General features: G+C 40.0%; 5 protein-coding genes across 10 annotated transcripts in view; 2 read left to right on the plus strand and 3 right to left on the minus strand.

Moving 5' to 3' along the window:
- The window catches only part of LOC125801241 (zinc finger protein 484-like), a 356,394-nt gene extending 328,957 nt beyond the window's left edge, over window positions 1–27,437 (minus strand). Inside the window, exon 1 of the mRNA XM_049477661.1 lies at window positions 27,349–27,437. The gene's annotated coding sequence lies outside the window, so the exon portion shown is untranslated. The remainder of the gene's footprint in view (window positions 1–27,348) is intronic.
- Window positions 1–27,568, plus strand: part of LOC125801308 (zinc finger protein 154-like) — a 224,299-nt gene that overhangs the window by 165,563 nt on the left and 31,168 nt on the right. The gene's annotated exons all lie outside the window — the stretch shown is intronic.
- LOC125801338 (zinc finger protein 239-like) overlaps window positions 1–27,568 on the plus strand; it is a 241,569-nt gene that overhangs the window by 80,443 nt on the left and 133,558 nt on the right. The gene's annotated exons all lie outside the window — the stretch shown is intronic.
- Window positions 1–27,568, minus strand: part of LOC125801230 (zinc finger protein 239-like) — a 270,259-nt gene that overhangs the window by 36,317 nt on the left and 206,374 nt on the right. The gene's annotated exons all lie outside the window — the stretch shown is intronic.
- LOC111188839 (NLR family CARD domain-containing protein 3-like) overlaps window positions 1–27,568 on the minus strand; it is a 453,074-nt gene that overhangs the window by 1,164 nt on the left and 424,342 nt on the right. For 5 of the 6 annotated variants that reach the window (XM_049477134.1, XM_049477131.1, XM_049477130.1 and 2 more), the window contains exons 3-10: window positions 25,936–26,055; window positions 25,688–25,801; window positions 23,032–23,080; window positions 22,651–22,840; window positions 20,612–22,400; window positions 19,731–19,904; window positions 3,415–3,588; window positions 1,898–1,944 (exon numbers count right to left, since the gene is read on the minus strand). In XM_049477134.1, the coding sequence (XP_049333091.1) occupies window positions 1,898–1,944; window positions 3,415–3,588; window positions 19,731–19,904; window positions 20,612–22,400; window positions 22,651–22,840; window positions 23,032–23,080; window positions 25,688–25,801; window positions 25,936–26,055 (2,657 nt within the window). The remainder of the gene's footprint in view (window positions 1–1,897; window positions 1,945–3,414; window positions 3,589–19,730; window positions 19,905–20,611; window positions 22,401–22,650; window positions 22,841–23,031; window positions 23,081–25,687; window positions 25,802–25,935; window positions 26,056–27,568) is intronic. The other variant, XM_049477135.1, reaches the window with a different exon arrangement.

A 27,568-nucleotide genomic window follows, 5' to 3' on the forward strand; every position in this document is an offset into this window, starting at 1 on the left:
AAGTTTCTTAACCCTGATCATCACTGCCCTAAAACTGTGTTTTCCATCAGATCCAACTGATCAGCTAATAAACAATCATTTATTGAGTTTACCTGTTAAAATCTCTTAGCCCCCTATAGAGCCTAAATTAATCATTATGTATATTCAGCAGTGTATTAGACACATCATACCACCACTTACTTTATTAAAGTGCCTTTAAACAGAGGAAGCTGTAGAATATGCAGAACAGTGTTAATATGCAGTAGAATATGTAAGAACAGGGTTAAGAAACACTGATCTAACCTGACTTCTGTTCATATGTAGTTCACAGTAAGACCACATGTCCTGACGTTTATATTAACTTCTGCCAAAAATCTCTAGGAAACGTAGTTACATTCTCTCAGTAGAAAGAAGTGCCCTCAGTAAAAACAAAATAAAAGCGCAGGAACCAAAGAAAATGTAAATATACAACAGAATTGACATACAATACATAATAATAACCAATACTGTTATATTATTTTAAATATTAGGTGATAACTGATCAGTTTTTGTACTATGTATATAATTCAGACATTGCATGCATATTTTTTTCTAACAACAGTAAATGTAATGTGGAGTAACATGTTTAGGCTGTAAAATCACCTTTTATTGGATGTAACTAATTATAAACAAAATACAGAAAAAAAATGATTATTTGTGATAAAAAATAATTCCACAAATGTTGTTCTAGGAAACTATAGGGTGGGCTTTGGTTCATATTCGCAAATGTGTCCCCCACAATATCAAGCCCGCTCCTACGCCCTTGCCTATAACTGCTATATTAAGCTACAGTTATTAAGTCTGTGTACTGAACATAAATTTAAATCCTTATGAATGTCAGATATAAATATAACTAATAATAACTTATAGTTACTGTGCAGATTTTAAGTATATTATATTTTATAGTTGATAGTTTTTTATAGCTTACTTCTATTGGTGTGTCTCTGCACAACCGTGCAACAACCAATCAGACTGTTTTCTGAATTTTCCAGGAGCAAATCAGCTCTGAAGGCAAACGCTGAAGATTTGAGGACTAATTAAACAAAACTTTCTCAGCTGCGTGATCAGGGCCAGTGAACGCTAAACGGAGAAAAGGATATTTGAAGAGGCGCCGTCATCTTATAAATCCGCTGTTCGGGACATTTTGGCTTCAGCGTTGAGTTTGATAATCAAGGTAAAAGACAGTCAGCAGATAAAGCACAGTGTGATTCAGTTACCTGTTTTTGACTAATGGTAAGAATAAGTGCTCCTTTTTTATAATAGATATTGTGATTTGAATTAATCTGTGACTTTATTAATTGGCTCTGAAAGTGTGAGTAGGAGCACCTTGTTGACTTGTTGGTTAAAAACGTGCTGCATGTTGGAGCTAGATAATATTAATATATATCAAAACAGAACCGAAACCGTGGCCCAAGAACCGCGATACGAACCGAACCGTGGCCACACTGTACCGTTGCATCCCTAGTGTGTAGTGTTATATTTAGTGTGTGTGTAGTGTTATATTTAGTGTGTGTGGTGTTAATTTAGAGTGTGCGTGTGTGTGTAGTGTTAATTGAGTGTGTGTAGTGTTTGTGTTTATTGTGTGTGTGTTTGTGTGTACGTAGTGTACGTGTGTTTGTATATAGTGTGTGTGTGTATGTAGTGTGTTTGTATTGGGTGTATGTACTGTATGTGTATTTGGGTGTGTACTGATTGTATGTAGTGTGTGTGTGTGTGTGTAGTGTTTGTTTTAGTGTGTGTGTGTGTGTATGCGAGTGTGTGTGTGTGTATTGTTTGTTTGTAGTGTGTATGTGTGTGTGTGTGTGTGTATGCGAGTGTGTGTGTGTGTGTATGCGAGTGTGTGTGTGTATAGTGTGTGTGAGAGAGAGAGAGAGCTTACATTTTTTTAATCCAGGTTTGATTCGGATCTTCCCTCCATGTTCCACTCTAAACACACACACACACACACACACACACACACACACACACAGATCAGCACAGTGTGAGATATTTAAGAAACTGATTTATAAAGAAATACTTTGTGTGAAAACGAGCGAATATTTGAGAGAGCGGAAATTAGTGACCTCATGTGGTAAAGTACAGAACTGCAATGCATCTGCATAAAATCAGATTAAAAACGGAAGATTAACTTCTCTAAATAAGATAAAATGGTTTCTTGTGGGCTTGCAGAAAAGGGTTAAACTTTACTAAAGTATGTTTTTTGCATTCATTTCCATACCTGAGTGTACTCCTGTCACAACAACTGTTTTTATTGGACTATACGTTTTTCAAGGAATTATTGTGCAAAAATTATTTTATCATGATTTAAAAATAATTTTATGCCACTGGTCATTAGAAAACTTCAAAAATGTTAAATGTAACAAAGGCAACATTTTTAAATGAAGCCAAAAAACCAAGTCAATCACGTTAATGTGATCTCTTTAGAAATTAAGGGCTCTCTTTTAGTGATCCGTAGGTGAGCTATCAGCCGTGCACCATGCAGCTTGATTTTGGGTGTGTCACTGTGTCTTTACGATAGGAAAAGTTGCTCCAAAAAGGCTCAAAATGTGCAAAAAGCATGTATCGTGAAATAAACCAATCACCATGTCATTTGCCATTCCCTTTAAGAGCCAGGTGCGATCTGACTTTGGGGTATTGCTATTTAAATGGCGCAGCTAACTGGAATTGACCAATGTTTTTCATCGGCGTAGATATATTCAAAATCACCATTGCTGTTTAAACAAGACAGGTGAAGAGCATGAAAATACACTGTTGGTGGGAGTAAGATAGCAATAAGCATCAAGAGCACCTTGCACAGGGTGTAGGTTAGGGCCCTAAGTGTTCAGAAAGGATTCTGGTTTTGCAGTCACTGATTATTTTTACCATAAAGACATGGGCTGGTTGCTGGGGTGCTTGACTCTCAGTGTGTATAAAGTTAGTGGGGATCAGTTTTAATCTTGTAACTTTTCTCCTGACTCAATGCTCAGGGCAGCTCTCCATCACTCAAGTTTTCCACCTGTTCTGGAGTAAAAACTAAACCTTGGTTCTTCTTAACAACAGAAAGATGAGTCAAAACAGAATTACAGTGAAGTACTTGACATTCAGTGCAGATAGCTTGAACATTAACAATTAACAGTGGCTGTGTAAACAAAAATAAAACAGAATGACAGAATGAAGGTTATATGCTGCTCCACCATGTGTACCTGGTGACTACAACTAGATTTACTACAGGTCCCACAATGCAATGTGTCACAGCATTAACCCCTAACTTTCTCAACACTTTGCTTTCCTGTGAGGCACAGCGCACACACAGGAAAGAGCACAACAGACAATATCAAGAGTGACAAATATGTACAACATCTACAACAATATTTATCTTAGAATAAGTTGATAACATAATTATTAGTTCAGACCTACCCGAGTTTCTCCAGTTTGCAGTGTGGATCCTCCAGTCTGGCAGAAAGCAGCTTCACTCCTGACTCTCCTGGGTGGTTGTAGGTCAGATCCAGCTCTTTCAGGTGGGAGGGGTTTGAAATTAGAGCTGAAGCCAGAGAACAACAGCCTTTATCTGTGATCATGCAACCAGATAATCTGCAGACAGAGCAAGAGAATGTGTGAGTGAGTGACAGAAAACAAGAAAGAAAGAAAGACAACAAAGCAAACTAAAGTTTCTTAACACAGTTGACACAGATTAACAAATTCATGAAACCCAAACCTCAACAGTAAGCATCTCTGTGAATACGGCATTAGCATTGATGTGGACCAAAGAATTGAGTTCATATTAACTTTTGCTAAAATTGTTTTTGCTCGTGCATCACAATTTTGTAATCAATGTGTGATATATCTCAAATGTTCATTCAAGTTGTATATTTTTAAGACGACTGCAGAAGACTCGTATTTGTTTGTTTGGAATACTCTGACTTTCGTTAAACACTTTTTTGTGTGATTTGTTATTATCATAGTAAACACCTAAATATTAACACATTTATACATGTAGAATTTCTAGTCGTGTCAATTGATTAAAAAATGCAATCCAATTAAACATGCCAAAATTCTGTGATTAATCGCGCTTGTTTTTCGTAAGACGCAAGTTTTTATAGTGGATATTTTATGGAGGGAATTTTGTGCCAAACATTTTAGACAAAAAAATTAAATCCGCAATCAAAATGTTAGGCTAAGGTCGAGCATTATAAATATAAAGAGCTCATCATGAGCAAAGGAAGGGAACTTAGAGGAACAGACCTGGGAATTAACAACCCGTTCCCCTGTGAAATCCTTGACAGACGCAGAGAACTGTTCGCCATGAGGAAAGAACTCATAAAAGAAGGGAAAAAAAGCAGTCGTCTCCATCGACAAACTTTATGTTGATGGACAGCTATATCATGACAAAAACATAACTCCCTGGCTGTTCTAAATTTCTTTAACTGTAACTAAATAGCAGTCTCTCTCTATCTCTCTCTCTCTCTCCCCCGAGCGCTTTCGTTTGGGCACTCTCTGTCTCTCTCTCAAGCGCGTTGCGCTCTCGTTGCACGATCTCTAACATATAGGTCAATACTCAAATAACCTCATAAAATTGATCCATAATGTATATATATATTTCCCCTAAACTTTACTTTCTCTCTCGTTCTTTCTCTTTCTTCCACTCCCACTAACTCGGGTCATTCTCACAAAATCAATCAAAAGAATCTTTCATGTAGACTACAGCACCTTCATTAATAAAACAGCTCATTTAACTATTGGAAACCATTCAACAAATGTCAAAGAAAGACCTCTCAGAAACTCTGAAATCTTGTCTATCTTTATGCACCATCCAGCATTGTATGCCTACTAAGAACAAACTTTACATTTTTAGTCATTTACGTAGTTTTTTTGTGTTTTGCCCATATGTCAGGCATATGTCAGTGCTGTAATATCTGGCTGACCTTTTTTCCTCCATTGCTTTTTCTTTTTGTCATGGTACTTTTTGGTCAGATCACATGTTGTCTTTATTTTCCCACTGGAAATGGCAAATATGAAATTATGATATCCATTCCAGTTTTTGTTCAGTTCCTTAGAATGGACTGTACACAAATAATATCATGTGAAAGTAACTCCAACTGGAACAACTGTCTGTGTCGTTGAGTGTGTGTGTGTGTTTTTGTAAATGTTGTAATTCTTGCTGTAAATGTTCTCCCTAAACTTTGACAGCCTTGCTTTTGCTGCTGCCTTTCTTTTCTCAATATCTACCTGCCTGTAAAACAAATACACATCGCATATTTCAATAAAATATATCAAAGATGGAAAAAAAGCTAGTTATGTGGTCTAACATCTAATTCTGTGTACGGAATTAGATTTAGTTTCAGGCCAGATAAGACGGAACATTAGTGACCTCTACTGGTGGTTTGCAATAGCTAAGTTAGAATGGTCTACTGGAGAAACTGTTCAGGGTAACGCTTATTTTATGACAATCAGGAAGTAAAAAGGCATCTGTATTATGCTTCCTAATCAAATTCTCATTACCGAAACAGTGCATCTCATCACTGCAACAGGTATTGAAATGTAGCGGTAAGTGAGAATTCGGTTGGAGGATGAGTGACTTTAAACTTTTATGCTAACTGTAAAGGCACCATGAGGGCTAGATAAATTTTCACTTACAGTGTCCATTTAGACCTTAATATACTATATTATAATCAAAAATACAGACTGTAACTTTAAACTGTAGGCTCAAAACTTATATCGATATATCGGTAATGACAATGAAAAAGTCAATCCTTGTGGATTTAAACAATGATTGAAAATTGTTGCGGAGGATGAGAAAATTAGTGTTGGACACATTCCTTTTCTTTATTAATTTTATTGCTTTTACTTTTCAATGTAAAATCTTTTATTTTTATTTACTAAAAGTGTTTATAGTATGAAATGCATTTAAGTTTTTTTGTTTTAAATGTTTAAATATTAACATTTCCAAACAATGTACTGAAATTCTAATACGGACATGTTGCGGAAATGAGAATTTTACTCTAAAATGTAAAAAAATAACAAATGATATTTATAATGTTCATTTTTAAACATGTGCAAGATAGACCAAAAGGTGTTGTTTATGATTCTATATTTATTATTTTGTTAATATTTACTTGTTTATTAAAATTCCTCATGCCACCTCATCCATGCATCCATCCATTACGCGCAAATACACACGCACCCGCAAATATACTAATGCACGCACATTAATCCGTTCACAAAATCCTATAAAAATCACAAGGAACCACTTAGCAATAACTTAATGCATGCAATGTCTCAATGTCATAACATGTATGTCACACCAAATCCAACACTTTTTATCTTATTGTCTCGAAGTGACCCAGGCAGGGAGACGAGGAGGCGGACACAAATGCAGGTAAGGGAAAAATGAATGATTTAATAAATAAATAACAAGTAACAAATCTAGAAAATAAACACAAAGCAGGGATATATATAAGGAGCTTAGGGAGATGGAAATAAACAGGAAACTAGAAACATAAAACTAGATATAAACACAGAGACTAAGGCGTGAGGAACAGAGGCAATGAAACACAGAGAAACGCTGAGAGACAAAACAACATGGGAAGGTGCAAAGACCGACAGAGGACAAGGTGGCAGAGGAGGGCTATTTATAGTCACAGGAAACACTAAAATTAGAAACACCTGGGGAAGGGGCGGAGCTACAAATGAGACACACATGGAAAAGTACTGAGACAGGAGACACAGGGGAGCACAGGTCACGTGGGGAAGACATAGAGACACGAGACGAGGCCAAGATGTGACAGAAGCCTCCCCCTAAACGCGCAGCTCCCGAGGCGCGTAAAAACGAACCCCAGGGGCTGGCGGCAGGGAGAGGCCAGGGAAAACAGGAGTCGGGACCGGGGACTGAAACGGAGACAGGACAGAGGACAGAGACTGGATGGGAGACTGAACGGGAGACGGAGACTGGACGGGGAACTGGACAGGAGACGGAGACTGGACGGGGAACTGGACAGGAGACGGAGACTGGACGGGACTAGACATGGGAACAGGGACGAGGACATTAACAGGGACAGAAACAAACACGGTGACTGGGACAGGAACAGAGAAACCACCAGGGACAGGAACCAGAACAAACACAGACACTGGGACCAAGACAGGGAGAGACACAGGGACCAAAAACATGGGTGGGTGCCCAGGACTGGCAAAAGTCTGTGGGGAAGTCCAAGGAGCCAGCCTGGGCACAGTTCTGGAGTGAAAGTCCGGGGGCCTCTGTGCCTGCCTGGGTCCTGGGGCCCTGGAGCCAAACAAAGTTCTGGGAGCAGGAACCGGTGGGGTGGCGACTCGGGCAGTGGGAGCTGGTGCTGGCGGCGCGGCGACTCTGGCAGCGGGAGCTGGTGCTGGCGGCGCGGCGACTCTGGCAGCGGGAGCCGGTGCTGGCGGAGTGGCGACTCTGGCAGCGGGAGCTGGTGCTGGTGCTGGTGCTGGCGGCGCGGCGACTCGGGCAGCGGGAGCTGGTGCTGGCTGCGTGGCGACTCGGGCAGCGGGAGCTGACACGGAGGCTTGAACAGCTGGAGCAGACACGGAGGCTTGAACAGCTGGAGCAGACACGGAGGCTTGAACAGCTGGAGCAGACACGGAGGCTTGAACAGCTGGAGCAGACACGGAGGCTTGAGCAGCTGGAGCAGAGACCGAGGCTTGAGCAGCTGGAGCAGAGACCGAGGCTTGAGCAGCTGGAGCAGAGACGGAGGCTTGAGCAGCTGGAGCAGAGACGGAGGCTTGAGCAGCTGGAGCAGAGACGGAGGCTTGAGCAGCTGGAGCAGAGACGGAGGCTTGAGCAGCTTCAGCAGAGACGGAGGCTTGAGCAGCTTCTGCAGAGACGGAGGCTGGAGCAGCTGCTGCAGACACGGAGGCTGGAGCAGCTTCTGCAGACACGGAGGCTGGAGCAGCTTCTGCAGACGACACGGAGGCTTGTGCAGCTTCTGCAGACGACACGGAGGCTTGTGCAGCTTCTGCAGACACGGAGGCTTGTGCAGCTTCTGCAGACACGGCAGGAGTCCGGGGGCGTGGCTCAGCAGCCGAAGACAACTCGGAGATGGGCGTGGCCGCCGAGAGAATTTCGGAGCTGGGTGTGTGCAGATCCAGCGGAGCAGCAGCAGGGCTTGAGACTGCGGGTGGAACAAAAACCCGCACTGGATCTGCAGCCTCGCCGGTAAAGTCCATTGCAAGCAGCGCGGGGCCGCCGGTAGAAACCGGCGCGGGAAAAGTCTCTAAAATAGTCCCGGAGCACGGCTGGGTTGCTGCGGAGATAGTACCAGAGAGCGGCTGGATCGCAGCGGCGGAATCCAGCTCTGTAGCCGCCATGAAAGCCAGCTCCTCAGCCTGAGGTACTGGCGCTGCAGCTGTGGAGCTCAAAGCTGCGGTTGCCGCAAAAACCCGGACTGGATTTTTACTCTCTCCGGCTGAGTCAAGCGCGGGGAAAGTCTCTGCTCGTGGCTGTCTCGCTGGGTAGGAGGTCCTGTAGCGAGGCTCGGCTGCTACCGCGGAAATCACGGGGCACGGTTCGGCAGCTACCGCGAGGAACACGGGGCGAGGTTCGGCTGCTACCGCGGGGATCTCGGGGCGCGGTTTCACAGCCGTCACAGAAGTCACGGAGCGTGGCTTAGCCGCTGAAGACGCTAGCTTGAGAGGCGCCGGGGATGCTAGCGCCTTAGCCACTGGAGAAGCTAGCTCTGGAAGCGCCAGTGAGGACAGAGTCTTGGCAGCCCGAGGAGCTAGCTTTGGAGGCGCCGGTACGGAGCGCGCCTTGGGAGGCTGATGGACACGAGTCGGGACGGCCTCTGGAGCTGTGCGGCCGAGAGCCGGGTAGAGCACCGCCCCTGGGGGGAACGGTAAAGGAGCTCGGACTGGTGCGGGGTAGAGCTCCTCTTCGTCCTCGGAGCTGCTGGGAGCGCACCCGAGAAAGTCCCACGGGTCCCGCTCCTTGAGCCTCGGGTACACGGAGGCACCGAGGCTCATAGCACCAACCCTCATCGCCCCCTAAAGAAAATCCTCCCCGGAAAAGGGGTCTTCTTCCAGCTGGCGGGACCCCTTAGAACACTTATCCCGAGGCTTGCGGCGTCCATGAGGCCTCGAGTTTTCCTGCGCCGGGATCCCGCCTGGAGTACGGCGAATCGCCATCCTGGTGCCAGTCCAGGCAGAACCTGCTGTGTCCATGTTATGGTCGGTCTTTCTGTCTCGAAGTGACCCAGGCAGGGAGACGAGGAGGCGGACACAAATGCAGGTAAGGGAAAAATGAATGATTTAATAAATAAATAACAAGTAACAAATCTAGAAAATAAACACAAAGCAGGGATATACAGTTAAGGTCAAAATTATTAGCCCCCCTTATGAAATCAAATAAAACCATAATCCTTCCAATCATATGGGCCATAACCTTAAGTCTTTATAGTTTGTGTGTGTCCACAAGAACTAAGACAACATCTGCGCAAGGTCAAATGAACATTCTTATTTGTTTGCTTCACAGAAACAAGAAAAAAGCAAAAAATGCAATGGTCAAAATTATTAGCCCTCTGACAACTAATAGTCAATTGCGTAGCCTTTCTGCTTCAAAACTGACAACAGTCTGTTCTGGTAGTTTCTTACTAAGTTGGCACATGTCTCCTGAGGGATTTTAGCCCACTCTTCCTTGGCAAATTGTTCAAGATCATGCAAATTGCTTGGTCTCCGAGCATGGACCCGAACCTTGAGCTCCCTCCACAGATTTTCAATAGGATTGAGATCAGGGCTCTGAGAGGGCCACTCCAGAACGTTGATTTTGGTGCCTTTCAAAAAGGTTTTGACCAACTTTGATGTATGCTTCGGGTCATTGTCTTGTTGGAAGACCCAGCAACGACCTAAGCCCAGACTGGAAGCAGATGTCCTAATGTTGTTCTTCAAAATATCCACATAATCCTCCTTTTTCATGGTCCCATGCACCCGAACAAGGTTTCCTGTCCCTGAAGCAGCAAAACAGCCCCACAGCATTATGCTTCCACCAGCATGCTTCACTGTGGGGACAGTATTTTTAGGGTTGAAGGCCTCGCCCTTCCTACGCCAAACAAAAGCAGCATCCATATGCCCAAACTGCTCAAGTTTGGTTTCATCAGACCAAAGGACAGACTTCCAAAACTCACTCTTATGTTTCAGATTGTCTCTGGCAAAGTTCAGTCGGGCTTTGATGTGCCGTTGTAAGAGCAAAGGGGTTTTTCTTGGACGATGACCACGAAGTCCACCACGATGTAGAGCCCTCACAACAGTCTTGCGTGAAACATCAAGTCCAGAAGTAGCAAGTTCAGAAACAATCATCTTAGCAGAGGTCCAGGGATTCTTGTTGACATCTCTGATTATTTTTCGCTGCAAAGTTTTTGAAATCTTGCGTTTTCGACCACGTCCGTGTTTATTTTGAACAGACTTTGTTTCTTTGTACTTTGCGATGATGCAACGCACAGCTGTTCTAGAAACCATGAAACGCTTGGAAATGGCAGTATATCCTTACCCCTGAAAATGAAGGTCTACTATCTTCTGTCTGAGGTCCAGACTGATTTCTTTTCTTTTTGGCATGGTGATATTGCTTCATACAAAGATTACAGAGCAACCCAAGAGTATCCCTGTCATTCAAGTAGTCAACTGATACTAACTCTGCTTCTTGGAGTCATTTAAATAAGGTTCAGTGTAATTGATTGCTCAGGTGTGTTTTCAAATCTAATTGATTGGTAGGTGTGGTTTGAAACCCAGTTAATTTGCTTTGAAAACACAAAATCACATGAGGGCTAATAATTTTGACCATCTCAGTTTTCACCAATTATTTTATTAAGAAATCTTGAATATTTATTTTATATTCCAAAGTGGACCAAAATGTGGCAGTATCCTGGATTAATAATTTACTATAGAAATTGTTATGTATATGGCAAAGAATTGCCAGTATTTTAGGGAAATAGTCAAAAGTTCTTAGGGGGCTAATAATTTTGACCTTAACTGTATATAAGGAGCTTAGGGAGACGGAAATAAACAGGAAACTAGAAACATAAAACTAGATATAAACACAGAGACTAAGGCGTGAGGAACAGAGGCAATGAAACACAGAGAAACGCTGAGAGACAAAACGACATGGGAAGGTGCAAAGACCGACAGAGGACAAGGTGGCAGAGGAGGGCTATTTATAGTCACAGGAAACACTAAAATTAGAAACACCTGGGGAAGGGGCGGAGCTACAAATGAGACACACATGGAAAAGTACTGAGACAGGAGACACAGGGGAGCACAGGTCACGTGGGGAAGACATAGAAACACGAGACGAGGCCAAGATGTGACACTTATGTTATGTCTCTTCTACTTTGTTTGCATTTAATCACTCCTTTCTGAATCTCTTTGCACCAACCTCTATTCTATTACTACTATATATCCCAGATCCGAAAAATGCATTTTTGTTTACACTCCATCCCCCAAACACCAGAAAATATCCTCAAACATCTGCACACTCATATCATATCATTGATAAACATTATTAATCCATACATCACAACATGTCTTCACTTAAATTCATAAACTAGAACATTCGTAGTATCGGGACACAGATTAAACAAGCCAAGGTACTAAACCATCTCACTTCACTAAAGGCAGACATTTGTTTACTACAAGAAACACATCTATCAGAAACAAATCATCATAAGCTCAGATCACCACAATTCACCCATATATTCTCAGCCTACTATAACTCCAAACAAAGAGGAGTATCAATACTAATAAACAAAAAAATCCCCTTCACACATAACACCACTATATCAGACACAGGTAGATACATCATAATTAACATCAACATCAGCAACACACCCTTAACAATAGCAAGTTTGTATGGCCCCAACATTTATAACCCATCCTTCTTTCATGAGTTTTTCAACCATATAAACAATATATCAGATTCCACAATTATAATTGGAGGTGACTTTAATTCAATCATTGACCCATGTATAGACAGATTAACTATGGCACACAATACACGTTACTGGCATTCAACAGATATCATTAAACAATACATGACAGACTTAGGGCTCAGTGATGGTTGGCGCCTCAAAAACCCAAACACTAAAGAATTTTCTTTCTGTTCTCCAGCCTACCACTCATATTCTCGCGTTGACTATTTTTTAACCAGCAATTTTATTATAGCTAATATATCAGAAATAAAATATCACCCTATAATAATCAGTGACCATGCTCCAGTTTCACTTATATGGAACAAAAATCCACTACATAAAACTTTCAGCTGGCGACTAAATACCTCGTTACTTACAGACCCAGAATTTGACAGCTACATCAAAAAAGAGTGGGCATCTTTCCTAGAAATAAATGATTCTCCAGAAACCACACCAACAATACTATGGGAAACTGGGAAAGCAGTACTAAGAGGCAAAATCATCTCTTACTCTTCCTGTAAGAAGAAGAAAGATACGGAAAATGAGTCTAATCTACAACATCAGGGAATTGTCAAATGAAATGATAAAAAAAACCATCAGATAAAATAAAAAAAAAGAGTTAAAAGAATGCAAATCACAGTATAATGAACTTATAAACAAGAAGACTCAAGTTTAAATACAACGACTAAGATATAAACAATTTAATCACAACAACAAATCTGGTAAATTCTTAGCTAACCAAGTAAAACATAACAAAGAAAAAAACAACAATCCCATCAATCAAAGATGAGACCGGATTAATCAGGCAAACATGAAACGAAATTAATCAAGTATTTGGGAAATTCTATAAAAATCTATACTCACCAGAACACGATCCAGACCCAATAGATATTCACACTTTCCTCAATAATATACACCTACCCAAACTAACTGAAGAACAAAAAAGCATATTAGAAGAGCCAATAACATCAGAAGAACTCCATAAAGCCCTCCGTAAGATGCCTAATAACAAAGCACCAGGACCAGATGGCTTTCCCGCAGAATTCTACAAGCACTTCTGGTCAATATTTGGCCCAATGTTCAGTAAAGTAATAGCAGAAATTAAACACAATAAGAGACTACCAACATTAATACAGCTACAATATCACTCCATCTTAAACCTACAAAGATCCTACCTTACCATCCAGCTACCGTCCACTGTCACTAATTAACACAGACACAAAGCTGATAAGTAAGACATTAGCTACCAGACTGGAAACGGTTATCCCATCCCTCATACATCCTGATCAGACCGGCTTCATCAAAGGCAGACAATCAGTTACCAACATGCGCAGACTACTCAATCTGATACATCACACAACAGTCCATAAGTCAAAAACTGCAATAGTCACTTTAGATGCAGAGAAGGCTTTCGATAAGGTTAACTGGAAATTCCTTTCCACTACACTACATTAACTAGGTTTTGGAGAATCATTTATAGAATAGATTAAAACTCTCTACACTTCACCCAAAGCCACAGTAAATACTAACAGACTAATACCACAGAATTTCACACTGCACAGAGCAGTGTGGGGCATGTTACTTTGAAAAAGTAATTAGTTATAGTTACTAGTTACTTCTCCAAAAAAATAACTGAGTTACTAAAATATATATGAATTAATAAATTTAATATTTTAATAAATTTGCCCTGGTGATAAGAAACGAATGCTAACATATAGCTTTATATTTCTGTGTATTTCAAATGTTTTAAGTTTTATATAATTGACGGGCAGCACAAGACGCCAGGGTGACAACATGCTTTATTTTTCAGATATAAAAGTGAAATTCAGTTAAATAATAGCAAAGTGAAATAAAATACATTTATGTTCAGTCAAAGTGCTTTTCTCTTTTAATTTTCCATTTCATATTTTGGAGCACAGGGCGCAGGGTGATCAATCGCGCAAAGCTTTTTTCCGCCGCCAAGATAGAAACACGCCAGAAATTTACCTGAACACCAGACCACCATGCCCATCGGCCTTAATATATTCCAAAAGTCCAAGGCTATTTTAAGGATGCGTGCAAGGCGTAAAAATAGACTGTTGAGGGGTGGCAATGCACCACGCTACACGCCTTGCGCGGGGTGAACATAGGGCCCTTTGTCTGTGTACGCGAAGTTAAAAAAAAAGTTCATTCAGCTGCTAAAGTAACGTGCAGTAACGGGGTGTCGGAAAAGGTAACGGCGTTATAGTTACAGTCATTGTAATTAGTAAGATTACTCGTTACTGAAAAAAGTAACAGCGTTAGTAACGCCGTTTATTTTAACGCCGTTACTACCATCACTGGCACAGAGGAACTAGGCAAGGATCTCTCTCTCCTCTGCTGTTCTCTGTTTTCATATAACCATTAGCAGCAGCTATACGACAATGCCCAAATATCAAAGGTATCCATACCCACACTACCGAACAAAAAATCAGCCTTTATGCAGATGATATTCTACTATTTCTACAAAACCCACTCTCCTCAATTCCTCAGACTACACAAATAATTAAAACATTCTCTAAAATCTCAGATTTTTCCATTAACTGGTCTAAATCCACCGTTCTACCATTTAACATGAACTTATCAGACACAGCAGTTCAGTCACTCCCTATCCCTATGTGCACTGAACACATCACATACCTGGACATTAAAGTTTCCACCCAGCTGTCTGAGCTGCACACACTTAATTTTAGACCACTACTCACAACCATCAACAATGATATCCAACGCTGGATGAACCTACCACTATCGTACCAATATCCACAATCAAAATGACAATATTACCTAAATTAAACTACCTCTTCTCAAGGATTCCCATCCAACCTACACCTACCTGGTTTAAAACATTAGACGCAATCATCTCTAAATTCTACTGGAAAAAGAAACCACCCAGAATCAAATTAACCACATTACAAAAACAAAGAACTCAGGGAGGCCTAGAAGCTCCAAAATTCCAACAATACCTCTCTGCAAACCAATTAAAGTACATTATTAAATGGATAAAACCAAACGAAACTGATGAAATATGGAGAGAAGTAGAACAAACATCAATTAATGAAATACAAATCTCAGACTTACCATTTATTAGCACAACAATCAATCGCCACCCTTGTTTCAAAAACCCAATGATATCATCGACTCTGACAGCTTGGTGGAAAATTCACAAGAACACAAACACTAGACTTCCACCCACTAAATACTCACCCATATGGCACCACCCTGTCTTCCCCACCACCAAAACCACAAAAATGGAAAGAAAAAAGGTATTAAACATTTACACCACGTTCTACACAACAATAACTTGGCTACTTTCTCACATCTAACCCAGAAATATAGCATTGAGAGGAACCAGAACCAGAACATCTCCAACGTAGACCTATGTTAAACTCAAAAATCAAAGATTATGCAATACTAGAACTTTCACCAATTTCAGAATTCCTCAATATCTCTTCTTCAGATAAAATTCTATCCAAAATATATAGGCTTTTATTCAAATTAGACCAAAAAGTCGCTATCCCAATAAAAAAATGGGAAGAAGATATCTTAATTACCCTCAATGCTGATTTCTGGAGAAACATTATGGAAAACACAATCACCATGACTAACATACTGCACGTAGGCATAAATGTTGACACATTATTCAAACATTTAATAGCCTGTGTATGACCTTATTGTCATATTTTAGATAATGTTTTCATTTTTGCCTTATGTCTATAGTGTTATTCACGAAAACACAGATCATTTCCATCTTGGTATGGAAACTGGCCATGTTCGATTCTAGCTGTTGTTACGCAGCCTGAGTCTCCTTCCACACTACCGGACTCCGTTTCCCAGAATCCTATGTTTTATGACGTCACCGTCAGTCGCTCTCCTTCGCCCAATCACGTTACGCTACGACGCTCAGATTCACCTGTGTTCTGTGGAAGTTCCGGGTGCTCATCATGTGTTTTGTATTTAAGGCTGCATTATGTATTCTATCTTGGCGAGGTATTGTCGACTTTGGCTGCATACTAAGCGTTTCTCATGGTTTCTTCTATTGCCTTCTCGTTACGACCCTCTTTTCTGGTTTATCGGTTAATGTCTCTTGTTTTGCCCCATTTGGATTTATTGCTCTTTTGGTTACGAACACGGACTGTGTATACTACTACGACTTTTGTTTCTGGTGAGATTATAGTTTGTTTGGCTCTAACATCTGTACCATCTGGTTATCTGCCTGTAAATAAACCTGCTTGTTCATTTTACTCTGCAAGCGTCGCTCCACTCTGTCTGGCGTTACAGCTGTAAAAACGAATACCAGCGTATGCAGTTAGAAATGCAAATGAGAAGGAAGCACTAAGAGGAAGAATACAAGAACTGGAACACCATAAAAATAATTATAAAATGCAGTGTTTTTTGTTAAAACATGAGGAATGAATATGCACGTTCTGCCCTGAGCCCGACCCGACGACCCAATTAAAACCCGCCTTTTTTAATTAAGTAGAGCTGTTTAAATGAGCATTATGGCCTTTATTTTAAGGTTATAGCATTCTGCACTTAACACACTCTACGAAGCCGACACACGTGTTGTTTCTATCAACAATTAACTTGAATTAGCTCCATACCTCTGACTGTCCTTGCATTGGACCAAATTTAGCTCACCTGTTTCTCCTCACTTCAGAAGGCTCCATTTTGTTGGCTATTTAGCTACACACAGCTCTGCAAGACAAGTGCGTAATGCGGAGTGGAGGAGCGCATGTGTGAGTACAGGTCGGGAATCGGGTCAGGCTCGGGCTGATAATCTAAACTCTACTGCTGTGGAAGCTTGAATGATGCAAGCTTTAAACAAATTTAATTTAAACAAATAGAACATTTATTTAAAACAATAAACTTAGGCTCCTTACTGTATTAAATATTTTTGCAACATAGTGACAGATCCATAATAATGAATGGCTACTTTCTAGCATGGTTAACTAATCCTGAATTCATTTCTAAAAGGAAGACATTGTTAAAACTGGAAAACACTCATCAATGTAACACAGCCAAAAGGTTTTTAACTGTACCGCGGAGTTCACCTACTGTCGCGCGGAGCTTTTTAACTGTACCGCGGAGTTCACCTACTGTCGCGTGGAGCTCTTTAACTGTACCGCGGAACTCACCTACTGCCGCGCGTGTCACCTTTTTTCTTCTGGCAGTTGTTTCTCCTGGCCGTGGACGGGAACCAGTGGAACTTGTAGTTCTTTGGGCTAGAGATAACTGCTCTAGGGTGATACCCACTTTTAATTCACTTGGTTTTCTTTCAAAGCAAGTCACAGGAGTCCAGGGTGAGTTCCCAAGCACTTCTTTCATTTATTAGCAGTTCTAAGCACTCAAACATAAACGTAGCTAGCATTCAGAGAACAGAGGGGAGAGCCGTGGATGTTAACTCGCCTAACACGAGGCGGAGAGAGACGAAGCAGCAGCCACCTAACCCTAATTTGCTCCTAATCACACACTGCCGCTGCCTCCGCCAAACTGATCTAAACAAAATATAGTGCGCTTCACATACATTTCTTAAAGGGACATGAACCCCAATCTTGTAACACGCGGATCTTTTTAACTGTATCGCGGAGCTCACTTATTGTCGCATGTTTTTTTTTTTACGCCGGAATTCCAGTGCGGCACTGGAACGCTATCACCCCTGTATCTATAACCACATCATCCATATATCAACACTACATGAATGTTCCTACACACACACACATGCACACAGTCACATAACACATTCAACATTTAAGACATTTAGCTATTTTTATTTACTTTTTCATTTTTTTTGTTATTCTGTGTGTTATTATGTTAGGGATGGATAAATGGAAAAATATAGGAAGCCATACTATAATAATGTTTATATATTTTATATATATTATAATAACTTTTTTTCTTTTTTTTCAAGGGCACAACTTCTTCTTTTGTGTTTTTTTTTTCTATCTCTCTTCTCTTCTCCTATGTATTGTTTTCTATTTGGTTTAATTTGTATATATACACATCGTTATGTCCTCCCTCTGCACAGTGACCTCAGTTATCAGAGGTTTGTTTTAATACAAATAAAGTCTTAATGGTTCTCCGAAGAGGGGGGGTGGTGGTGGCGGGCAAAAAAAAAAATGTTAAGAATCAAAATCAAAAATTGTATGTTACAAATTCAAAAGAGAAAAAATATATAGCAAATATATATGTTTAAATATACTTGGTTACTTTATTATCCTTTACGGTTATTTGAAAATTATTTCAGTTTGGATTTTGCCAGTCTTTGCTTTTATTTTTGTGTTTTTGTGAATTTTCTGTAGATTTTTGGGGATTTTTGGAAGACTTTTGCGTCTGGAATCTCTCCTTTGCTTTTGCTTTAGTTTTTTGCTTCTGAGTTTTGGCACACTTTTCACGGGTGGGCAGGGCTAAGAAGAAGGCGTTCCACTTGAATCTCCATTGGTCAGCTGGTTCTGGACTGATGGGTACCCTCGTCTGAGACTGACTACGCCCACCCCGCCAGTTTCAAGCGTCCTACCAAACACAGAGAGCGAACAGCTTTCAGTGCACAGCAGCAGCAGATACTTTAACAATTAAATTTCATACAAACGTTCTGTTCAATGTTATATTATTCTCTGTTTCACTCCATTAAAAAGCTCACATTAGCGAGATGTGCTAAATATTCATGCACAAAGTATGATAGTTACCTATTCAGTGAACTAGTGAGTTACCTAGCCAGTGAGCTAGTGAGTTACCTACTCAGTAAGCTAGTGAGTTAGCCAGTTACCTACTCAGTAAGCTAGTGAGTTAGCTAATAACCTAATCAGTGAACTAGTGAGTATCCTAGTCAGTGAGCTAGTGAGTTACCTAGTCATTGAGCTAGTGAGTTAACTAGTTACCTACTTTGTGCATGAAAATTTAGCACGCTAATGTGAGCTTTTTAATGGAGTGAAACAGAGAATAATATAACATAATATAACATTAAACAGAACGTTTGTATGAAATTTAATTGTAAACACAATCCGCTGCTGCTGCTGTGCACTGGAAGCTTTTTGCTCTCCGTGTTTGGAAGGACGCTTGAAATTAGCGGGGTGGGTGTGGTCAGTCTCAGTGGTCAGTCCAGAACCAGCTGACCAATGGAGATTCAAGGGGAACGCCTTCTTCTAAGCCCCGCCCACCTGTGAAAAGTGTGCCAAAACTCAGCAGAAGCAAAGGAGAGATTCCAGAAGCAAAAGTCTTTAACAGAAAAATGCAAATAAATTCCACAAAAAAAATCACAAGAACACAAAAATAAAAGCAAAAACTGGCAAAATCCAAACTAAAATAAAGTAGCCAAGTATATTTAAAATATTTGCTATATATTGTTTCTCTTTTGAATTTGCAACATACAATTTTTGCTTTTGATTCTTAACATTTTGATTGCGGATTTTATTTTTTTGTGTAAAACTTTTGGCACAAACGGAGAGAGAGAGAGAAAGAGAGAAACAAATGGAGAGAGACAAAAACAAACAGAGAGATGGAGAGAGAGCAACAAAGCTCTCTATCCAGGTCTGAGCTGGAAGTCTGAACCGGATTGTTACAGCTGGACACCGCATTAAAGCGCTTCAGTCGTTTAACCAGAAAAGAAATCTGCATGTTGGGTGGAGGTGGGGCAGATTACGGCAGAACTTGGGGTCAAACTTGGTGCCGAAATAAAACTTGGGTTAAAAAAATAGTAACACGTTACTGATTCCAACTTAACAGCGTATGTTAATGATTTAATGCTGACAGCCCTGATAATTTTAAATGAAAAATCACAGAAACACTGACCTGAGAATCTGCAGTTTACATTGTGAACTCTTCAGTCCAGCAGAGAGCAGCGCCACTCCTGAATCCTGCAGGTCGTTGTTACTGAGGTCCAGCTCTTTCAGTGAGGAGTTTTCCAGGTTTAAAACTGATTCCAGATTTTCACACGTCTTTACTCCAAGATTACATGAAGCTAGTCTAAAAAAAACGAATAAGCAAATGATTTCACAATAAACCCAAAGAAGAATATTTGAATGGATTGACAAAGAATAGCTGGTGTTTCTTTATACTGAGATAGTTAACATGCAGAAATCTCCACTTTATTTGTGATCAGCATGGGCATACAGTTCACCAAAAGCTCTGGGACAGATTATAATGAGTTAAAATAGAAAATAAAATGTTTAACAAAACAGAAAAACAAGCAAGGCTTTTTGGAGTATGTGAATTTATTCTATTTTCCAAGTTGAACTTGAAAGAAAAACATTACACCTTCTCCCACATATATATATATTAGAAATAAATACAGATATTTAAAATGTATGTTCTATATGAAATTGTTATGTTGTATTGCTAATCATCATTTCTCCAAAGCATATTGAGATATGATTGTTTTTGTCAAATCACCCAGTGCTACTTTAGAGTGGATCTGCAAGAGGTGTGCATTTATTTAAACAAAAACTTGCCCAAAACCTTTTTTAAAGATTGTATTTAATCAGTCTAAGACAGAAACTTCATGTACTGTTTAGATTAAAATGATGGTTAAACTATTATTACACACAAAGGATAATGCATGCTTATATGTGACAATGTGCATAATGTGAATCCACCAGTGATTGAAAGGAAACTGATTCTACACATCAGCAGTTGATTAAAAACTGCGTGAAGGCCTAAATAAAAATACTCACACAGCGCTTCTGGATATTTTAACTACTGGCAGCAGCCTCAGAAGACACTCCTCTGATGGATCATATTTACTGAGGTTAAACTCCTCCAGCTCTTCTTCTGAGTTCACCAACACAAACGCCAGAGCTGACCACTGAGCAGGAGAGAGCCTGGCCTGTTGAAGACGATGCTTACCACCTCCACTCAGGTATTTCTGCACTTCCTGCACCAGAGAATGATCATTCAGTTCATTCAGACAGTGGAACAGATTGATGGATTTCTCTGGAGATGAGTTCTCCTCAATCCTCTCCTTGATGTATTGGACTGTTTTATTGCTGTGAGAGATCCTCTCTGTTGGGGTCAGCAACACTCCTAATAGAGTCTGATTAGACTCCAGTGAGAGACCCAGAAGGAAACGAAGGAACAGGTCCAGGTGTCCACTCTCACTCTGTAAGGCTCTGTCTATGGCACTGCTGAGGAAGTCAGTCATTGTTGACTTGCTGAAAACCTTGAAGAGTTTACTGGTTTGTTGTTCAGTGGATTGTTCTTTTGGAATTTTTCTGTTGAGAAATGCATATAAAGCAGCAAGAAACTCCTGAACGCTCAGATGAACAAAGCTAAAGACCTTCCCCAGGTGCAGCTCATGTTCCTCCCTGAAGATCTGGGTACACACTCCTGAGTACACAGACACTTCTCTAAAATCAATGCCACTCTCTTTTAGATCTTCCTCATAGAAGATCAGGTTTCCTTTCTCCAGCTGCTGGAACGCCAGTTTCGCCAGAGCCAGGATACTTGTTCTAGTCTGCTGAGGATCAATGTCACTATTCCCACTGTACTTCTGGCTCTTGTGTTTGATCTGAAAGATCAGGAAGTGTGTGAACATCTGCGTCAGGGTTTTGGGAATTTCTCCACTCTCAGCTTCACTCAGCATTCTCTCTAGAACAGTGGCTGTAATCCAGCAGAAGACCGGTATGTGGCACATGATGTAGAGGCTTCTTGAAGATCTGATGTGTGTGAAGACTTTGTTGGCCAGGTCCTGATTCCTGATCCTCTTACTGAAGTACTCCTGTTTCTGAGGGTCACTGAAACCCCGCACTTCTGTTACCTGGTCAAAACACTCTGGAGGGATCTGACTGACCGCTGCTGGTCGAGAGGTGATCCAGAGGAGAGCAGAGGGAAGCAGATTCCCCTTGATGAGGTTTGTCAGCAGGACATCCACTGAGGTTTGCTCTTCTATATTCACCAAGTTCTCATTGTTCTGGAAATCTAGAGGCAGTCGACACTCATCCAGACCATCAAAAATGAACATGACCTTGTAGCCCTTATAATGTCTTGGTTTTAAATCTTGTGTTTCTGGGAAAAAGCTCTGAAGAAGATTTACCAGACTGAGCTTCTTCTTCTTCATCAGATTCAGCTCTCTAAAAGGAAGTGGAAATATGAAGAGAATGTCCTGATTTACTTCTCCTTCAGACCAGTCCAGAATGAACTTCTGCACAGAGACTGTTTTTCCAATTCCAGCAACTCCTTTAGTCAGTACAGTTCTGATGGGTTGTTTCTGTTCTGGTAATGGTTTAAAGATGTCGTTGCATTTGATTGGTCTTTCCTGTGTTGTTTTTTTCCTGGATGCAGCTTCAATCTGTTTCACCTCATGTTCCTGATTGACATCTCCTCCATCTCCCTCTGTGATGTAGAGCTCTGTGTAGATCTCATTCAGAAGTGCTGACTTTACATGGCCTGAGATTCCTTCATTAAGTATCTGATATTTATCTCTCAGCTTGGATTTGAGCTTTCGTTGACATGCTGGGGCTAATTCTGATAACAGAGGAAGAGAATAAGGAAAATGTAATTAGCTGTGATCTTCATGAAAGACCCCTGTGTAGAACAACTTTGATACAGTAGATAATTGTTAGGTTTAAGGATACATTTGATGCTGTGACACAATATCTTATAATTACAAAATCCAGTTAACTACTGCTTATTATTCTAATTTGAAAAGCAGAACTCCTCTGAGGAAATAAATTAGCACTAGTTGTTCCCCATTCTCATGACCCAGAACTCTTACTGCTCTCTAGTGTGTTGGCGAGGTCTGTCTGATTCATGTTCCTCAGGATGTGCAGTGTGACCTTCAGCACCCCCTCCTTCTGATCATCATCCTCCTCTCCCTCAGAGCATGCTGGGTAATCTGGACTCAGGAGCTTCTTAAACGTGTTTAGCTCGTTCTTCACTAGAGAGATAAACTTCTCCTGCAGTTTCTGATTAAGAACAAACATCAGAGAATCAGTAATGCTGTTACAGTACAGAGAGAGAGATGATGACACTGATCTGAGGATAAAAGGAGTTATGGATGCTCTGATCTGTAAAAGGTATTATCAAAACTTTAAAGTAAAGTTAAATTTATATGTAAAATAAATCATTCCCATCATATATATGGTTCAGTACTAACCTTGAATATGTGGTCCAGTTCTTTTCTGGAAAAGTTTTTTTTCTTCTCACTGTGGATGAACAGAAAAGCCACACTGTAATCCACATTATTAAATCAGCTGATCTAAAAAACGTGTTTCAATAAAATATGGTGAGATTATTAATAAAATAAAGAATAGCAGCAAATAATAGATACAAAGAAAAGATTAATCTGTAATTAAAATAAAATGTAAATAAATGTATCAGGAATACCAGAACCAGGAGAGACACACGCTGATATGAGTCAAACAGTTTAAACAGTTTTTTAACAAAAGGGACAAGCAGATAAGGATAGTCTAAAGCAGGCAGGGTCAGTAACATAAAGCCAGCATAAACAAACAACATACCAGTAGAGAGGAGAAAGCAGGGACGGTACACAGAGAAATAGACAGAAATGGAATAAGCAGAAGGGTGGTCTAATAACAAGCAACAGAAAGCAACAAACAATAAACTGAGCAAGGCAAAAAGGGTAAACAGTAAAAGAGAAAGGGGTCAATAAACGATAAGGCAGAATAACAAAGAGATATGTGTTGTAGAAGAGCTAGGGAACCTAGATTCAATACTCAGCAACTAATAGCTGAAACTGAGGAGTATTTATACTCAAACATTCAGGTGAGCAATCAGTAGCTGTAGCTCAGCAGCTCAGCAGCAATGTAAAAGTAATTAGAAAGAAAACAGCTAAAAGGTTTTCCAGAATTTCAATTAACATAGTATGTTTTAAAGTGTATTATAATTAATTCTGAATACATTACTGGTCTATGTATTGTACTAAAACACATTCTCCCATTACTGGATGTATGCACTCACCCCAGCAACTGAGATGATAAATATATGCACGACAGATGATAACGTTTTATTCAATGCTATTAAAGAAACAATAAATGTCCTGTTTTCAATACACTGGAACATAGTTTTAGAAGCAATAATCCTAGCCAAAAAAAAATATTTTCCACCAGACACATAAAGCACTTTGTGGTTTGGCCACCAGATGGCGCTAATGTGCTCTGTGTCATAAAGCTTTGAGTGGAGAATATTTTTCATACAGTTAGGAGAAACGATTCAGTGCTTATATAAGCTTTAGTTTACCATCAATAATATTTTAGATACGTTAGCAGAGCAATTTCAGCAGAAGTAGCATTAATTGTGTTTAATTTAGTATAAAAGAGGAGAGAACAGAGCACATGTACACACATGGACAAAATTGTTGGTACCCCGCGGTTAATGAAAGAAAAACCCACAATGGTCACAGAAATAATTAGAATCTGACAAAAGTAATAATAAATAAAAATGCTATGAAAATGAACATATGAAAGTCAGATATTGCTTTTCAGCCATGCTTCAACAGAAGTATATAAAATATATATAAAAATCTCATGAAACCTGGGCCTGAGCAGACATGATGGTACCCTTAACTTAATATTTAGTTGCACAACCTTTTAAGGTAATCACTGCAATTAAACGATTCCTGCAGCTCTCAGCAGGTATTTTGGTCCACTCCTCATGAGTTAACTGCTCCTGCTGCCTCAGGTTTGAAAGAGCTTTTTCCAGACGGCTCCATGTTTCAGCTCCTTCCAAAGATGCTCAATAGGATTTAGGTCAGGACTCATAGAAGCAGTTCAGAATAGTCTAATGTTTCCTCTTAGCCATTCTTGGGTGTTTTTAGCTGTGTGTTTAGGGTCATTATCCTGTTGCAAGACCCATGACCCACAGTTCAAAATCAATGTCAGATTTTCATTTATTTTTATTTAGTATTACTTTTGTCACATTCAAGATATTTCTGTGACCATTGTGGGTTTTTCATTCACGCTTCATTTTCCTCCAAATCTCTCTCTCCCCCATGCTCTCTCACACACACACACACAGCTGAAGGCATGTTTTCTCATTCCAGGCTGCTAAAGGTGGAATATGGAGCTACTCTAGTGTTTATTTCCTCCATTAAAGCTCTCAGTTAAAATCAGTCACTCAGCACATTAAAATATTCTCATTTATACTGACATTAACAATAAAACAAAAAATAATCTAGTCTGCCAGACACAACACACTGCACAATGATTGTTGTCCCTTCACAGAATATTGTTGTGATTAATACAATTAATGTTTTAATTTGATTGATATAACTTATATAAATATAATTTAGTTTTGCCAATCTAACACTGATGCTTTTATTTAAGGATATCTGGTAGGTCACATGGTGCACTGTTCAATATTTAAAGGTGTGACTTTAATGTTTAAATATTAAATATATTGTTTGTTTTCATTAATACATTTAGTCAGCAAATCTTACGATCATTTAAGAAGTGCAGTTTATTACAATATAACATAATCTATACTTTTCTAAACATGTTTTTGAATAATGCAAAATACTGTTTTTTTAATCTGACAAAAGTATGAAAAATTTTTAGATATTCATTTTATCAGCATCACACACCCCTAATATAGATATATGATGATATTGTAATTTACTCTCATTGTTCAGGTCAGTCAGTCTAATCTAAACCGCCCCCACACCCCCCTCAACACCCAGCTGTGTACACTGATCATTACATACAGAAAAACTTGTGTGTGTGTGTGTGTTATATGGTTTAAAAAGGTAAATTATAGTAAAAATCAGTAAATGATGTAAGTGATGTTTCACTCACTGTGGGTCAGAGGTCATATCTTCACTGCTGAAATCAGGAGGACGTTCGATGGACGCGTCACTCTTCATAGAAACACAGCTGGGTTCTGGAGAAGCTCCTCTCTGGGTTTCAGTTCTGTTAACATTAAACACAGTGAAACTCCAGCATTTACACAGTGAAACTCCAACACACAGCACATCTTTAATAAAGATCAGGAACTGAAGAGCTTCACTCTCAGAACAGAACAGTAGTTTAGTGCAGTGATGTACCGAGACCCAGAGCTTCCTCCTCCACTGCTGAACTTTAGAGGACGATCCATGGACCGGTCACTCTTCATAGACACTCCACTGGGGGCTGGAGATGCTGCTCTCTTCTCCCTGTAAACAGATCTTCATGATGATCCATGATGAGAGTAAAGTGTGGAGTAATGTGTTCCTTTACTAAAACTTATTCACAGGTTCCAGACTAACTTCTTCATAACCGTCCCAGAAGCGTCCCGAAGCTTTCTGAAAAATGCTCGTCCAATAAATATACATATTTTAATTTCTTTAACAATACTGTTGAATATATTTGTGTGTTTGTTATGATGTCACAATGTCATCACCTGATCATATTTAATATATGTATTTTATAGATCTGTGACTAGTTAATAACATGTATTGGTAAGAGCTACACAATTACACAATTATACTGTATTATAAACTAAAAGGAAAACATGGACCATATTTTTTTACATAAATGTTCAACCACCCCATACCATAGCAACCACCTAGCAAAAGCATTACATCACTACAGCAACCACCTAATACTGTTACTGTGCCAGAAGGAAACATATTATTAATATTACAATTAGATATTAAAGGCAGTGTCATGGTCAGAACAGAATAGCAGACAAGCGCAGATACTGATAAAAACAGAGTATGTTTATTATGATAATAAACAGATGTAATCAGGGTCGATACAGAAATAAGGGTGATCACCAGTAGACAGAGCAATGCAGACAAAACCATACCATAAACGAGAGACAGTCCAGAGTTCATACACAAGCAATCCAGTATCAGAGATAATCCAAGAGGCGGTGGTGAAAGCACAGTCCAGGTCATACACAAACAATCCAATATCAAAGGCAGAGGCAAAAATCGGCGTCGAGAAACAAAAAGCAAGGTCATACACAAAGTAAACTGAGACAAGAGATAAGTAACGCTTTGTACGAGGATAACCTACAATACGCGGCGTGGTAGTCTGTTTGGCGTGCACCTTTATAGTGCCAGTAATCAGTATTCGGGACTTCCTGGTGGAAGCAGGTGAGGTGTCACGTGATCAGGTGGATGCGTGATGTCAGCGGGTGGTGCATTCTGGGTAGTGTAGTTGTTAACCTGAGAACCTCCGTTAGAGCTGGGTGTGGAAGGGACAGAGGAGCTAACAGCACCAGACGTGACAGGCAGATTTTTTACTTTAAATACAGATTAGAATCACATTCTACTATAAGAATAACTGTCTGGTTTGTTAAGTGTTTCTCTGTGTTTAAATACAGCACAGGGTTCTGACTCTGGTCCAGGAGAAACTCTGTTCTCAATATTTTAAAACTGTAAAATATGCAGATCACAGCTCCAGGATTAGAGCTGAAACCATTACAATACAAAACTACTTTACATATTAAACCCATCACTTAATTTACTCACTTTAGGACAGGAGGTTCTCCTCCACTGCTGGAGTTCTGAAGATCCATCATTTACTCTTCTTCATTCACACACAGCTGAACACTGCCGACACCGACCCCTGAGAACAGATCAGCCGTTACAATAAAACCTTTATTCTTACAATAATGACATTATCATCAGAACTGCATTAAACAAAACCTGATAAACTAACAAAACAAACCAAACAGAGAACGATACATAA

This window comes from Astyanax mexicanus, chromosome 4 (assembly GCF_023375975.1).
Source record: "Astyanax mexicanus isolate ESR-SI-001 chromosome 4, AstMex3_surface, whole genome shotgun sequence".
Taxonomy (NCBI): domain Eukaryota; kingdom Metazoa; phylum Chordata; class Actinopteri; order Characiformes; family Acestrorhamphidae; genus Astyanax; species Astyanax mexicanus.